General features: G+C 41.8%; 1 protein-coding gene across 2 annotated transcripts in view; it reads left to right on the forward strand.

Annotated features, from left to right (window-relative positions):
- A1CF (APOBEC1 complementation factor) overlaps positions 1 to 9,945 on the forward strand; it is a 40,364-nt gene extending 30,419 nt beyond the window's left edge. For both annotated transcript variants that reach the window (XM_060241250.1, XM_060241249.1), the window contains exons 12-13: positions 5,021 to 7,082; positions 7,117 to 9,945. In XM_060241250.1, coding sequence (XP_060097233.1) covers positions 5,021 to 5,172 — 152 coding nt within the window. In that variant the 3' untranslated portion in view covers positions 5,173 to 7,082; positions 7,117 to 9,945. The remainder of the gene's footprint in view (positions 1 to 5,020; positions 7,083 to 7,116) is intronic.
- The last annotated feature ends 6,740 nt before the right edge of the window (positions 9,946 to 16,685 follow it).

Genomic DNA, 16,685 nt, shown 5'->3' on the forward strand with positions numbered 1-16,685 from the left:
AGCAAGTAACAGCAGAGGAAATATTCGTATGTTGAAACTAAGCTTTAAAATGGGGGGGGGCTTTAAATGCTTACAGTTGAAATCACATGTTTGGCATAGTGAAGCAGATATTGTCTAGATCACACATTAAAAGAGAGCTCTGATCAAATCTTTGCACTGTAGCGGTGTTTTGTAACTGGATTTTTTGGCATGGACAAGACACCCACTTGGGTTGTATTTACTTATGACTGGGTGTTGCCCAGATTTACTTCTTTGCTCAGTGCCTCATTCCCTTGCTTGCTATTCTCCCTGCAGCTTGAGGAGACGTCTAATTAACACATGCATCCTTGAAACTGCATTTTTATGCAATTACCATGACTGTAATTGCATAAAAATGCAGTTTCAAGGATTCAGCTCTGCATGGGAAGCGGTTCAAATGAAGCCACTCTCCCCATGTGAATTCATTGTGTGATTTCCCCCTCTTCTGTGCCAATTTCTCATCACAAGTGTAGTAACTGTTAGAGCCACACAGGGAGCTGCTTATGCAACGACTGTCACATATAGATAGCAGCCCTTCCATCAGCCAATTTGTGTGACCAGTTGCATATACAACATTGCAATCATAGGAAGGTCCCAAGAAAATGGATCAGTCATCAAATGGAATATGGAGAAGTGAAAACAGAAGAGCAAAGTTTATGCCCGGAGCAAACAGGAATTGCTAATCTGTCATAGTCCTGGTCCTTGCAGATACCAACCAGGTAGTAAGACAAATGAGTGAAGTTTTGCCACTTTTCAGATGAGTGTTAAATATAAGGAAATGTAACAGAACATCCAGGTTAAGGTCCAACAACCACATAGCCATTGGAAACTGCCTCCCCCCACCCCCCCCGGCCCGTTTTTGCATGTGGGGAGGAAGTTGTGATTCATTCACCAAGAATGGAAGCAACAGGCTTTGCACAGCATCACAAGATGGATGGGGTGATTACTTACAAATTACAGCTTCTGCTTCTTGCAAAGAAGTTAGGCTACACATAAACATTTTTGAGTGATTTATACCATAAGAACATAAGCAGAGACCTGCAGGATCAGACCAGTGGCCCATCTTGTCCAGCATCTTATATCACACCGGCTGGCCATTACTTTGGGTTGCTAATCTCCAGGTGTAGTTTGGAGATTTCCTGGAATTACAACTGATCTCCAGAAAACATAATTCCCCTGGAGGAAAAAGCTGCTTTGGAGGATGGACTCTATATCCTGATGAGGTCACTTTCCCTCCTCAAGCCACACCTTTACCAAGCTCCACCCTCAAATCTCCAGGAATTTCCTAACCCAAAGTTGGCAACCTTGCTATTACCTTGTCTGGGTGCTTCAACAGGCTTAGTCTGGCACTAAAAGCCAGACAAAGGAATGTGAACAAAGAAGAAATGGTGAAAGGCAAAGGTGGCATTCTTGGTTACAAAGTGTGCCACATTAGTTTAAATACAGCAACAAAACTGCCGTGGGGATTGGGGGTAAGGACAAGGCACTCCAGTGATGCTACAGGTGCTAGCATCCTCTTGAAATGAGAAAATGGCTTTCCCTGGTTCAGCAGATCCAGCAGCGCAACAGAAAACAAAGTTGTCCTGAACCAATGGTGCATCAAAGCCACCTGTGTCACCAGAGCCAGCCCTAGACTGTCTAGTACCCTAGGCAAGGCTAACTTCTAGTGCCCCCCTCTGCACTGATAAAGACACCAAGTCACACGGGGGTGCCCAATTTTGGTGCCCCCAGAAGGCCGGCACCCTAGACAATCATCTAGCTTGACTACCAGCAGGGCTGGCCCTGTGTGCCGCCCACACATAAAATGTTACACCAGTCTCCAGCTTCAGAAGACCTGCTTCCATCAACAGAAACCTGCCACAGAGCACAGCAAATAGCAGCCGTCACAATCCAAAGCCACCTTGGCCCTTTTTAACAGAGAGACTACTGCAGTAATTTAATATAAACAGGCAAACTAGGCCAGTTGTGTTCCCTGGCATTAACTAAGCAAAGTGGATCAAATCCAGTGCAGGCTTGTATAAAAACGCTCCCCCACACGTATGTGTGGAATGAATATTTTGCAACCCACTGTTTCAGCATAGTGCAGATCACCTCGGGGGGGGGGGGGGGGTCAGCAAAGGAGTTTCAGTGGGTAAAGAAGAGCACAGTCCTGGGAAATGTATCTTGACACACGTTACAATTATTTGAATCTGTATTAGTAGCTGTGAAGGAAAAAAAACCCTAGGATAATGAAATATCCCTCACCAAATGAAGCCAGAGGAAAAACAATGTGACTTTGTGAATGCCCCAGTTCTTCAAACAGCAGAGATATGTGGTGTTCTTTATTATTTATATTGTACTTTGTAAGGTGATTCTGTAAGCCACTGAGGAGAAAAGTGGGGAGGCAAGAAATAGAAAGACTATGTTGTAATCTTTCCTGGGAGGGAGGTATGGGAGTTAAGCTGGGATATATGTGTTGGTGTGTGTGTGTGTTTAACAGGGAAATAGAAGCTTCCTGGGACACCAGTGTACAGAGAGAGGGGCTTAACTCTTTCTCCCATGCAGTTTCAATTATCAAAAACAGCCCCATACCCTGATTATCCCAATCTCAAAAGGGACAGGCAAAAAAAGACTGCCTTCTGGGGCATTTAGCAGCTCGGAGGGATCAGTTAAGCAAATCCATACAAAGGGGAACCCCACCCCACCCCGCTCCCTTCTGTATTATGGCCCCAGTCTTAATGGAGTCCCTGGAGAGCTATTTCCAAGACGCAGTGTTGGGGAGATCCTTTCATAGCTATGCCCTGCATCACATTTAGTCTGATCCTGACTGATCCCCATAGAAAGGCAACATCAGTAGGAAATAAATCCTACATGTACATTGACATTTCACAATACTGTATTAAGTGTTGGCCAAGCAAATAATCAATGAATTGGTGAGGACAGAATTCTTAATTATATTATAAACCTGATCAGGAAGAGGAGAAGACGTATGGAACCAAGCCATGCACCCAGTTTATAAGTATTGTAGGCAATATAAATAAAACTGTCTCCACTGTAACTACATTTCCCTCATGATGGGGTACTGACTCTTTGTATTACTGGAAATATACACCAGTCTGTACTGTTCATTAATATGGAACTGGTCAGGAACATCAGAGGTTTTTTTTTTTTTAATTTAAAATCCATCCCGCTTCCTGCCATTGCAGAAAAATCAATAGTCTCGGCTTGCTCAAGCTTCCGCATTATGTAAGACATGTTGATGTTTTATTGAAGGCAGGGCCATTTACGACTTAATTACAGTGACCTCTCACTTTCTTTTACCCACCATTACGTCTGACTTGGAAGGCTGAGAAATACATGTTCAGACCAAGCCAGGTGCCAGCAGTCCAGTAACTGATTGTCCTTTAATGTTAGCAAAACACTTCCGTCTGAAATAGATTTGAAGGGGGGGTGGATATGAGTGGGTTAGGGAAATTATGATGATTATCTTACGGTCTAATAGATATTTGCTGACAAACCAAAGCTACTAGATATTTGCTAAATGAACAAGACTTATTTAAAGTAAGGGCGCATAAAGTTTTTTTCCCCCTTCTTCATCAATAAAGGTATCATCTCAGGTTTCACCCCTCTCTTCTTGCATTTACCTTTTTCTCCAAAAAATTTCCATATATAAGTTGATTTCAGACTAGTTAAATATGTTAAATACATGCTATTAGTAAGAAACATGACAACAGCAAAAGTCAACAAAAGCAATATTCCTCAGTAGCCTACCTCATTAAAAGAATCTGTGATTGGAAAGAAAACCTCAAAAGCAAAAAAGATACAGAGGAAGACAGCAAGGAATTCCAGAATTATAGAGTAGGAAAGGCCTATCAATTTGGCCTCTATACATGCAGAAACAGGGCAAAACTGTACCTGTACCCATCCATTTTCTTTTTGCCAAAGATCTTGGTTTACACCTATTTGTAGAAAAATAGGTGGTGGAGCTCATCCAGGAATTGTTATGCAGCTGCACCTACTATTCTATGGACAAGGTAGGTAGGTGGGGAGGAGGAGGGGGAACCCTCAGAAAGGTTCAGGAGCTGTGCTCCTGTGAGCTCCCGCTGAATTCAAGGCCTTATGCCTATTTCTGAGTTCACCTACACCAGAAAAAGTCAAATGATCCTTTAATTATATACCGTATTTGCATGACAGATTTGTAAAGTGCCATCCTAGAAAAAACATTCATGGTCAAACCTTACCTTTCACCCACCATGCGTGGAAGTGGTGTAAAAGTATTTCTTGTAATGAGACCTCTGCAGACCATGGCCGGCCAACATACTGGAGTTCTTTGTCTGTATGTTTAGAAGGTGAGCATCTGTTCACCTTCCAAACACATAAAGTTGTTGGCTTGATACTAAATCAGACCACTGGATTATCAAGGTCAGTATCATCTGCTCTGATTTCAACCCAGAAGAAACCAGCAGGAACTCATTTGCATATCAGGCCACACACCTCCGACACCAAGCCAGCCAGAACAGCGTTCCTGCTGCAGGTAACCAAAGAGGTTGAAAGAAGAAAAAAACAACTTGTATATATTAAAATATCAAGGTCATTTTTTAAAAAACCCTAAAATTATATTATATCCTGGAATCTTTAATCAACATAAATATTAAAAGTGGTGCATAAAAATCAATCAGCTTTGGCTACATATATAAGTACCTTCCCCTAGTATTAAAAAAAAACTTCTTTTGTAAAATTACAATTCTACAAATGGGAATGACACATGCTTATGAGCATCTTTCCTATGACCAAGCACTGTTATTGATAAAATAAAACACACGTATACTACTGCTACGTGCCATATCGCTGCATCCTGTGGATATCTGCTGGCTTATATTTTAGCTTTTATGAATTAGTTTAGACACGTATGATTAAAATCACAAAGCAGAGTACTTGGACACACTCAGAAGAGCCATCAAGGAGCACTGTCATCCTCTTCACCTAACAAGAAAACCCACTTTCTTTTTGTATTTCCCTGCAGGGTACAGCATTGCTAATGCAGCGGCAACTGTGGCAGCCACTCAGCTCAAGCAAGCTGTGACTCTAGGACAAGACCTGACCACCTACGCAGCATACGAAGCATATCCTGCATTTGCAGTAGCGGCTCGCAGTGATGCTTACGGAGCTTTTTAAGAATAAGCCTGCTTTATACGTAAAGCAGCATTTTGCCTTGAATTGAAGCTGTGGGCAGGGGACAGGAGCTGCTTCAAGCTAATGATTAGCTGGACACGGTGATTTTGAATTAATGATTGAGCAAATTTATTGATGGAAGGATAATTCTTTGCTGGTAGATTAGCAGTTTAGTTAGGATAAATAATGCTAACACTGATAACTTTTTAAAATGGCTTTAAGTCATTTTATGCCGAAAAAAAACCCTATAACCTCAAAAAGGAAAAGAAAGCTTCTCAAATTCATCATGTGGGGTTTGTGTTTACAAATAATGATCCTTGATGGAAAATGTTCAATAGTATTTTAAAGAGTGCAAAGACACTTGGGGATGTGTAACTATTGCACCCAATGTTTTCCTGGTTGTCATGCGTTTTATACAGTTAACAATTCTTTTCGGCGGCTGCAGCCACATGTACCAGGAGCCATCAGCAATTGTGCCTTATCCAAGATCCTTCCAATAGGTGCAGTCACCATGATTGATTGTGGCCCTTCTCTACTAGAAGAGGCACAGTGAAAAGCAGCCATTTCAAAGGTGCTAGCTTCTCTTTTGAGACTTTCTTTAAAAGAAAGAAGTGTTTCTGGCCTCATACTGGTAAAAGAAATATGACCATAATGTTTCAAAGGCATATCAATTGGGGCCCCCACCCCATTCTTGTTCAGATACCTTATTTAACTGATCGAATAGTTTTTCAAGGGCAGAATAATTATTTTGAAGTTGTGAGTTCCAAATATACAATGAGAGCATGCTGCTTGGTCCTAACCATCTTTACATAGAAGTAAAACCCGCTACATTCAATGAGTCTTACGCCTGCAACCTTATCCCATTGTCACAAGTGAATTTAAACTAGATGTATTTTTAACTACATTTGTAAACCAAATGAAAATACTACAAGAGACTGCATCTCAACTAAAACAAAACAGGAAAGTGTCACCTTAAAGACAGAACACTGTTTTGTGTTGCTGCTATAGACTGACACAGCATCCCCTCTGGTGTCTTCTGCCTTCTAATGTTTTGTGTTGCTTTCCAGACTAAAAATTGGATCATATCACCACAAATGATTTAAACTGGATGATATGCACATGGGCTTCAAAGACAGCATAGTGTCTTTGTTTTAAAAAAATCCCTATTGCAATACAGCTCAAAGAAAAACCAGAGCAAGTTGTGATGATCATAAAGAGCAAGCTTGGCTTTTGATACTGTGAAGCAGCAGCTACACTGAATGCAAGCAAGAGTAATTCACGCATCTGCTGCCATTATTTATGTGTAACATGAAAATGGCTCAAAGATGAGCACCTCTCTCTTTCTGGCTTTTTCCCAAAGCAGATTCTTGACAGATGTCATGCTATGAATGCATAGTATTGCTTCAATTGTTAAGGCAATAGAAATAGAGTTTTGGGGGAGAAAAGCTTTAGGAACCCTGTAATGTCAAAGTGATTTTCCAGTTACAGCACAGACTATGCTTTATATTGGTTTACCAGTGTAAATGCAATGTGCCATTAACTGAAGATGCACCTTGGCTATCATCTGCATTCTGTTCTTGATATTGAATGCTCTTATTGGTTGATTTGAACCTGCCATCTTTTTTTCAAGGATTAGAGAAGGTTACATGGTGTGAATGGTATCTATTTTTCAGCCTGTTCTAGAGAATTTCAGCTTGTAAGTAATCCTTCGATAATCTCCCATGCCAAAGATATCAGCTACTGAAATAACCAACAGTGTCTTTTTATATTAACTGTTAGTATCACTAGCAATTGAATTTTAGAAGAGGTCCACAAAATGGCTACCGGGTAGCCAGTTTAGACTATAAAATTAATTCTGATGACCAGCTGGAAAAACCTTTAATATAATGTTTTTTAAAAAAAAATAATGAAAAGTTTTTAAAGAAAAGCTACTAGCTGCACAGGAAGGTAAGAGTGCCTCTTTTGAAAAGGTCAGGCTATGTTTTATGTTGAGATCAGTGTTCAAAATCCCTTGGCATATACACTATAAAACCAGCTCACCAAACAGTGGCTACAGAAAAGAATACACTTGGGCCGATTCCTCACTAGACTTGTTCCGGTGTCAGAGCTTCCCCCCCCCCCAACACTTTTGTCTGATTTCGCGACCTGCCCCACTTCTTTCCCACTGCAAGCAGAAACCGGTTTTCAGAGGATCTTGCTTGCCATGGGAAAGAGGTGGGGCAAGTCGCAGCCCCACAGTAGCTTGTACAAAATTGAACAGAAGCATCAGGGGAAAAAGAACTCAGATGCCGGAACAAGCCTAGTGGGGAATCGGTCTTGGAAAGCCAAACCTTGTGGCTACTAGAAACAATGAGTGGCTTTCCAAGAACAGCACCAAGTTTGGAACCCTTGACTTTTAAACTTCAGAGCCAGAATCTTATAACCAGGACTGATAGTACATGTTCTCAATTAATGTTCCCTCTAAGCTACAGAGTCTTGTGATTAAAAATTCTACTTTGTGAGCTACTGGCATTAAAGTTGCGAGCTACTGCATAAGTTAGTGTGCTCTGGGGGCATTTTTCCTGAGCTAAGACAAAAATGTGTGAGCTGGAGGCTAAAAATCTGTGAGCTAGCTCAAGCTAACTTAGCTTAGAGGGAACACTGGTCTCAATCAGTGTCTCTTTTATAATTCCATTTAAGCCATTGAAGTTTGGTACCTTTTGGAATTTAGTGTCACTACAGTGAAGAATAACTGTGCTCTCCCATAATATGTAACCCAGAAAGAATCACCACTTTCCCCAAGTACAGGGAATTTATTTGGTTTTATGAAACACACTAGGGAGCTTTCAGCTCTATGCAAAACTTTCTAAAGCAAGATTCACTGGGTCATCTGATTATCTGTTTGAATTTCATCCCCAGTAGGAAGTGAAATCTCCTCCTCAACAAATTCTTCCATAAAATCACCTATGCAAAGGGCTTGATCCAAAGTACAGAGGGTGTCCCAGAACCCTGTTCCCCCCCCCCACACACACACACACACGTACAGTGTACACAAACACACACGCATGAGAACGCACCCAAGCACACACATAATGTCAGGCATTATAGAGAATGGGAGGATAACAGTATTCAGTCAAGGAATGCAAATTCTGAGGTGCTACATGCCTTTGAGCTCAGAAGGGCCCCCTATGGACCTACACATGTGCCCTCAGTGAGACTGAACTCTTACTGCACCCAGTTTTCAGGACTGGATCTACATGTTTTTTGAGGGGGGGCAAAATTGAAAAATGACTCGCCATTATGGGCTATTCTGTCTTATGGTCCCATAGAATACAATGAGCTCTATACCCAATGTGGCACACACACCCCTCCGTCAGCGCCCAGGGCAAACACCCCCCTCTGCTCCCCCTCCCTTAATCCAGCCCTGCCAGTTTTAGACTGTAAACAGAACATGAAATGTAAAGCAAGGTGGGGAAACTGTGGAACTTCAGTTGTCCAAAAGACTCCACAGGCATACAGAATCCTGGCAATTGCCCATTGGCAAGGGAACCCCAGCATAACACTGATATCTAGACCCAAGCTTCCCAGCCTCAGTTCCAGCCCCTAGTTAATAAGTTCCAACGATCTATCATATTAATTCAAAACATATAGATACTCTGATGTACCAAAATCAATTACTACTGTAATGGCTCAAGTTTGCCTCTGAATACTCATTCCTGAAACCAAGCAGAAACCCCGCCCCCATGCCCAAGACTGCAGAAGCCAGGTCATAACATAGTGCCCAGTCCTTCCTGGCACCTAACCAAGTGGATTCTTTCAATCCACTTTCAGTGCACTTTCCAACTGGATTTTGCAGGTTCTCATAATAAAGTGCACTGAAAGTGCATTGAAAGTGCATTTTTTCATGTGTGTGATCACAGCCTATGCTTCCTTTCTGCCTGTGTATTTGTCCAATGTGCCATAGGAAATAGTTTAAACCCAAGCCAAGTGCAAACAGTATTACCTGTGGTTTTAGCTCTACCTGCCCTTACAATAACATGCACCTATAAAGTTGCCTCATATTGAATCAGGCCGTTGATGCCTTTTACCAGAACTGACAGTGTCCCTTTTTGTCTCAGGCAAGGGGTGTTTCCAGCCCCCCAATCTGAGGTTATCTTTTTAACCTGAAGATGTCAAGGATTGAACCTGGGACAGTCTGTATGTGAAATATGCACCTTTCAATCTTCGGTAGCCTTTTCCTACTACCAGAATTTGAGGAGGGGGAGTGTTTGCCAAGGGCATGGGGAAATCTCACATGACCCCTCACTTCATGAGACAGATGTGATATGGACCCATGGAAAGTGAACACTGATCCTACCACATTCTTTTACTGTTGATCCGCTTGTCAGAGCTCCCCAGAATTACAATAATATTAAGGGAAATTCTTGCCACGGAGAGAATATTTTTCCTGAATTTTTATTTGTTAAGTAACTAGCCATCCTTACTCCCCTTATCTATTTATAAACAGTTAGCAGGTGCCAAAGCCACAGAAGCAGTATTAAAAAAACAAGTGTGCATATAAGCACTTATTTTTTTTGTATGTGTGTGTATGTTTAGTACAGTCTTTGTATAGAATTCCAGCACTGTGAACTTGTAGATGTAGTTTTATTTAGAGCGACAGTTTGTTTTGAAAAGACAGTGTAAGCTTGCATCTCTTGAAGTCTGAATCATGAATTAAGAGAAATCATTGGTAAAGCTGTTCTGCAAATCAAACGGTGATCAGATGACCTAAGTAATTATTAAACTTCTGAAACCTGATATACAAGTGTCATCCTCTTTTTGTAGCTTTTGACCTGAGCGCTTCCTAAAAGAAACTAATTGTCTGTACACACTTAATATCTACTGAGGTAATTACATTTGCTTCTACTTTTGTGGGAATGGTTTTATTGTTCTTCATAGACTTACAAACTAGTCTGTCTTCTCTATTCTCGCACCAAGAATCAATACATGCCTTTTATAATATAAATAGATATCTAAGGTTCTTTTCTGCCTGTCGTGCACTGTATTCACATATTCTGTCACAGCGTGATCTGTGCTGTCTGATGTAGCAAGCGTGTCAGTGAACAGACTTTGCTTTAAATAAAGAATCATAGAACATTTAAGGTCATACTAGATATGGTTGCATTCATTGAGAACATATTTGAAAAACACATCCAATCATATTTACAGTTTGGGTAGGCAGTTGGTGGGAGGAAGAGAAACCTGATACACTCTTGAGCAAATAGGCACAAATTGTTCTGCCCTTTGCGATGATCTGAGCAATGCTTTGGGAATCTCATGCTTCCATGAAGCAAAAAGCCTTGCTTGTGCGGAAGGAACTTGGTTTCAGGAGAAGAAGCTTACAAAATATGGCACCACTATGCTCGATGTATCTTGGAATGTACTGTCGGAGGATCAATTGAATGCCTGCTTAGGGGGTGGAGGGAGCGACAAATGCAATATTTATTGCAGGGTACGAATGAAGGTCCATCTAGATCAGAAATTGTCACATTCTTTCTTTTTTTAAATGGGCACTCTGTAAAGCACTGATACACACTGGCACTTTCCCACAAGATACCAAGTTATAGCACAAACAAGCAAATAAAGCAATTAAGGTGAATTGTGTCTGCGGGCAAAGGTGGATGGAATTGTGGACTGCGCCCTAAGCTGATCAAAATGAATTTGAACTGTGCCACCTAGTGGAAAACAGGCATATTTTTTCAAAAATGAATATTAGGGTTTACAGTTCTTATAAAACTGTAAACCTCATTTATTTGCACAAACCTCCCCAATAGGACTCCAGGTTCATTTTCTAACATCCCAGGTGATTCCTGAGACCTGTTTCCATCAAGGATAAGCATAAAGATCTGGTGCAATTGTGACAAACATCTATATAGGTACACTGAAAAGATTCAGAATTAGCTGTAACTCTGTACATTCTGCTGCAAACCTGAAATTGGTACTGAAAAGCATGTGGAAAGACTTCAGGGACAATACTGCAGTTAGAAAAGTTAATGGTTTGATTCATTATAAAGTAGCTATTGTCATATGTTTTCATAATATTACAGATATAATGACACTGCCCAAGTGAGATTTCCATACAGAACTTTAGCTCAAAAGGCTAGGCCTCCAAAGGAATGCCTGTCCCAGATACCCAGTTCCCTCCACATACCCTCAAAAACCTGCCATATTTCAATTGTACACAATTATTTTGCTGCATATCGTTGAACAGTACTGAGGGTTCAAACATGAGAACAGCCATAAAGGAGGTCCAAGAACAACAGATAAAAATGGGTGGTTTTTTCATGCAGGGCCATCTTGAGTACCTTAATTAGAGTTGGACCCAAATGAAAATGGGTTCAGACAGCTCAGACATGAGGCTTAGTTGAGCGGCTTTGGGAAAGTGACTGTCTTGTAATCCAGTCTAGCATGCATACATACATACATACATTTGTTTATTTATTGGATTTATATCCTGCCCTCCCCGCCGGAGCAGGCTCAAGTTGTTTTCAGGTTGTTATTAGGATAAATGGGATGATTTGGTGCATCCTGAGCTCTTCATAGGAAGATGGGAGAAAAAGTTGGTGTATGAGATGAAGACAATCAGCTACTCCCTGCTAGTGTTGCCAGCCTCCAGGTGGGGCCTGAAGGTCTCCTGAAATTACAACTCATCTCCAGACTACAGAAATCAGTCTCCGGAAAGAAAATGTCTGCTTTGGAGGATGAACTCCATGTAGGGTTGCTAGGACCTTTCTAGCTACCAGCAGAGGGTAAGGTTGCCCGATTCAGGCTGGGAAACGCCAGGATATCTGGGACAGAGCCTAGGAGGACAGGGACCTCAGCGTGGCACAATGCCATACAGACCATCCTCCAAAGAATCAATTTTTCCAGGTGAACTGATCTCTTTTCCAGGTGAGCTGTAATTCTGGGGGATCCCCAGGTCCCTTTGGAGGCTGGCATCCATGGCATCATATTCCACTCTCTCTGCCATCCCCAGACCCCATCCCCAAATTTCCAGGAATTTCCCAACCCAGAGCTGGCAACCTGATTCCCTGTCCATGTAGACTGATTTCCGCCCAAAAGCCTCTCATGCACTGCCTGCCCAAGCAAACATCACAGAGAGAACATTGATCGGAAACATGTGTGGAATCATATATATATGGGAAACTAGGCTATTTCCAATACTATCCTGACCAGAGTTACGCCTTTCTGAGTTCATGGACTTCAGCAGGATTTGGAAGAAATTACTCTGCTTAGGATGGCACTGTTAATCTTCAAAGAGACCCAATACGTGACTTGAGTATTTGAAAGGGCTTGTACATGGCCTTTGTTTTAGTTTAGTTTTTAGGCTCTAGAGAGTACAATCCATAAAGGCTGGAGTTTAGAAAATGAAAACATCACCATAGCAATCTTTGCTTTCTGTACAACTGCAGTCCATCAGGGCAGATAATGTTAAATTGTTCTGTACAGTCAAGGTTGAGATAACAGTGTTTGTTTGAAATCCATCTAGCCCCTGACCTGTTGGAGGGGAGGGGGAGACAAGCCCAGTCATTCTTCAAACCTTACTGCTGTTTCTCTTTTTCCCTTTCACAACAGCCCTAATTCTCACGCTTCCAAGACAGAACCCTCAAGACACCCTAGAAAAGGCACTCTTTCAGATTTTAAGTGACTTTCCCCTACACTGTCCCTTAAGTTAGGGTGATAAGTTAAAAGGGGCAGTCTAAAAATACACCAGAGTTCAAAGTCATGAAGGACTTTATATAGATAGTAAAGAGTTAACTGGAACCTGATTATGAGATGGAGGAAAACACCACCCCCTAGAGTAGACCTCTGTCTCCTGTACTTTGGTTTTTCTATGTTAAAGAAGCTGGTGGAAATACAGCAGACTGTTACATTCAGCAATTCCCAGGAGTAAAGCGATTGCCCAATGAGATCACAAAAGTGTGGGCTTGCAAACTGTTTATTTTGCCTGCTTTGTGTGTGTGTGTGTTCATTTTCATTTAGTGGAAGTGCAGCTGCTGGGGAACAAGGAAATGAAGACTGTATTCAGGGGAACTGCACTGCTGTATTTTTTATTTATTTTAGGAAATGGGAAAGTCTCCTGGCTCCACACACCCCCCCCCCCCCCCATGTTCCCAGGTATTTTCTGATTTGGACCTGGCAACCCTAGATTTGAGGCTTACATTAGGAAAGACTCGGGCAACATGTGGCCAAACAACTCCCACCCTCAAACCCTCTGTTCATGAATGGCAGTCTACTAGAACTAACTAAAGAAGTCTTTGCTGCCTTCCTGGGCCAAGAAGGAAAGCACTTGCCTGGAGGCAATACATGACTGGTGGGCAGCATTCAATCTGGAGGATTGTAAGGCAGCCAAGCCTACATTGAGACAGGCATCAACCTGTCATAATATAAATTCATAATAACTCTAGTAAGACTGAAGCCAAGAAAACAACTAGTGTGAACAAAAAAGTGAACCAAGCAAACAATCTGTAGACAAGTGAACCAAGCAAACAGAAAAAAAGTAATTCGCTTGCCACATTCTCTAGGTGAGACCTGGAAATGTTCCAGACTATAGAGATCAGTTAGAGGGTGAAATCTATGGTATTGTACTCCACTGAGGTCCCACCTGTCCCCAAACTCTTCCCCCCCCCCATCTCCAAGAATTGCACAACGTGAACTTGGCAACCCTATATGAAACTAGTTAAAAATCAGCCAGATCAAAAATCCTAAATTAGAAAAGGGGAGAACATGAGTCGGTCTAAGGGGTGGACAAACTGTGGCTCGGGAGTCACATATGGCTCTTTCACACATATTGTGTGACTCTCAAAGCCCCCACTGCCCCATTGGCCGGCTTGGAGAATGCATTTAAAGTTAAAGTTGCTTTCTTTCCACCTATCCCTCCCTTCTCCCATCTATTCTCTTTCCTTCCTGTCTTGCGGTTCTCAAACAACTTTTTTTTTTTTTTTTTGCAGCTCTCAAACCTCTGATGTTTATTCTATGTGGCTCTTACATTAAGCAAGTTTGGTCACCCCTGGTCTAATCATCTATCATTAAGCTCAAGTACTTGGCTAAGCAAGTACAGCATAGTTATAGTTCTCTAGAAGTACCAAGCAGGCCAGCCAGCAAACCAAGGTCATGAATTGTAGCTGCATTAAGATTTCTGAATAATACCAAATGGGTCTTGCTTCCTTTGCATGAGAAGAAACGTTTCAGAGTTCAACATCACACCCTTTATGCCAGCAGAGTGCCTTCACCCTTCACAGCAAGCCCCATCCACTAACATCTGAAATCCATGGCTCATTTAAAAATTGGGTCTGCAAAAGTTTGGGTTTCTGTATCACTTCCATGCTGTCCTCTAACAGTCACAGTCTTGGGTAAAACGATGCCTGAAGTCAGCTACTGTGCTGACAAATGGTAATAGTGTCATTATTGCCTCTAAAGATAACACCAGGCTATTAATGCATTCTGATGCACAACAACACATTTAACCTTGCCCTGCTCTGCCAGAATTTCCACTAGAAACATTGACCTACTTACTGCGAGGCGTCACTGGGCAACAGCGATTTTCAGCCAGGATATAAAGGCAGGAAGTTAGATGCAACAAAACTCTGCTCTCCCCTTTCTCCTTCCTTCTTGGGATAGTCTTGAGGCTGTTCTACATTTGCAGCAGTTTTTCCTGGATTGTACTATTTTGGACTGTAGGATGGGAGCTCTGTATCTCTCAGCACTCCTGCAGGAAAACATGGGAAAGCTGCACATCCGGAAGAATCGCTCCAACTTGCATGTTTCCTGATGGTGCTGGGTTTCTACATGCAGGGATTCTGAGTTCTCAGCCCAGAAAAATTAGTAACAGGCTATTCTGTTGTGATTTGTTAGCTCATTATTCCCTGCTTTTAGCTTGAATGGGAACCCAGTGCAGCTGCGTCATCATTGTTTTCTTCTCCTCCTTTTTATGCTCACAACCACTCGATGAGGGAAGTTAGGCCAAGAGAATGTCTGTGCCTCAAGGTAACCCAGCAAATTTCCATCCCAGCATGGGAATTCTAACCTGGATCTCCCAAAACCCAGGCTCACCATTGTAAACTGGAAAAGGCCGACAAACAGATAAATCTATTACAGAAGTATATATAAGCTTAATAGAACAATTGTCCTTTAGCAGGTACAAAAGATATTTATAAAAAAAAAAATTCCATTTAAAAAAAAATACAAGGCAAAATGTGTTTTGATTGAATGGTCTTTTTCGGGGTCTCTAACACATAAAAGTACTATTCCTTCATGAAGGTATATATGTGCAAAATGTATATATTAATAACAAACTTAATATCAAAAACGGTAAAGGTAGTCCCTCTGTGCAAGCACCAAGTCTTTACCGACCCAGGGGGTAATGTCACATCACAACATTTTCTTTGTAGACTTTTTGCAGGGTGGTTTGCCATTGCCTTCCCCAGTCATCTACACTTTTCCCCCAGCAAACTGGATACTCATTTTACTGACCTCGGAAGGATGGAAGGCTGAGTCAACCTTGAGCCGGCTACCTGAACCCAGCTTCCACCAGGATCAAACTCAGGTTGTGAGCAGAGCTTGGACTGCAGTACTGCAGCCTACCGCTCTGCGCCACAGGGCTCTTAAACTTAATATTAATAGCCTATTAAATAACTGGACTAAGTCCTTTTGGGTGAAAAAAAAGGGAAACTCCTCAAAATGTCAATGTCATCAATTTACAGTGGGTGGAAACCCTATTTGGAAAAGACGAGTTGCAATCTCCATTTTAAACAAAGCAGGGGATTTAATAAGTAGAAAAATTACTCCACAGTCACTTAAACTTCATGCAAATATTTAAAGAGCCAACCATCCCCCAAGGCCTGAATCCCAAATAAGTGCAGATATTTCCTAAAGACTCTCAGTGCTGAAACTCTATCGATTGCACCACAGTGGCTTTCCAGCCAAGCTGTCTACTAATAGAGTCTACAGGTCTACAAGAACCAATCTACAAATCAATTCTTGGCATCCAGGTCCTGTGTGGTGTCCTTTTTGCTGGACTATACTCCCCCAGATTGCAAGTTGGGATGGGAAAATATTAGCAAGCTTCCTCCTCCTTAAAATGATGACAACAAAATGCAAACCTTCCTGAAGTTACAAAACTGATTCGTCCACCAAGGCTCTAGCCTGTCCTTGTCTCTCTGTCACGTTATGTTTGAACACATTCCAGGAGGGGTGTTCCACGCAGGAGAAGACAACCATTCAGACATCCATCTTGAGTCTCCAATGTTAAGAGACATACCATGTAAGAGTGCAGATGGTGCTGTTCATCCTTAAGGGTAGCTTTTTGTGTGACAGGCGGATGCCACTGTATGGTGCCTGCTCTGTGACAAACTGTCTGGTGAGTACCAGTTTGGTTAGCATATTTTGACAATACTAAACTCAAAGAGCATCCTGTATGCCCAAAGAGAATGTACAGTGATTAGCATTGTATGTGTGAACACCAGGATTCAGCCAACCCGCAGAATTACATCAGCACA

Source organism: Heteronotia binoei, chromosome 6 (assembly GCF_032191835.1).
Source record: "Heteronotia binoei isolate CCM8104 ecotype False Entrance Well chromosome 6, APGP_CSIRO_Hbin_v1, whole genome shotgun sequence".
Lineage (NCBI taxonomy): Eukaryota > Metazoa > Chordata > Lepidosauria > Squamata > Gekkonidae > Heteronotia > Heteronotia binoei.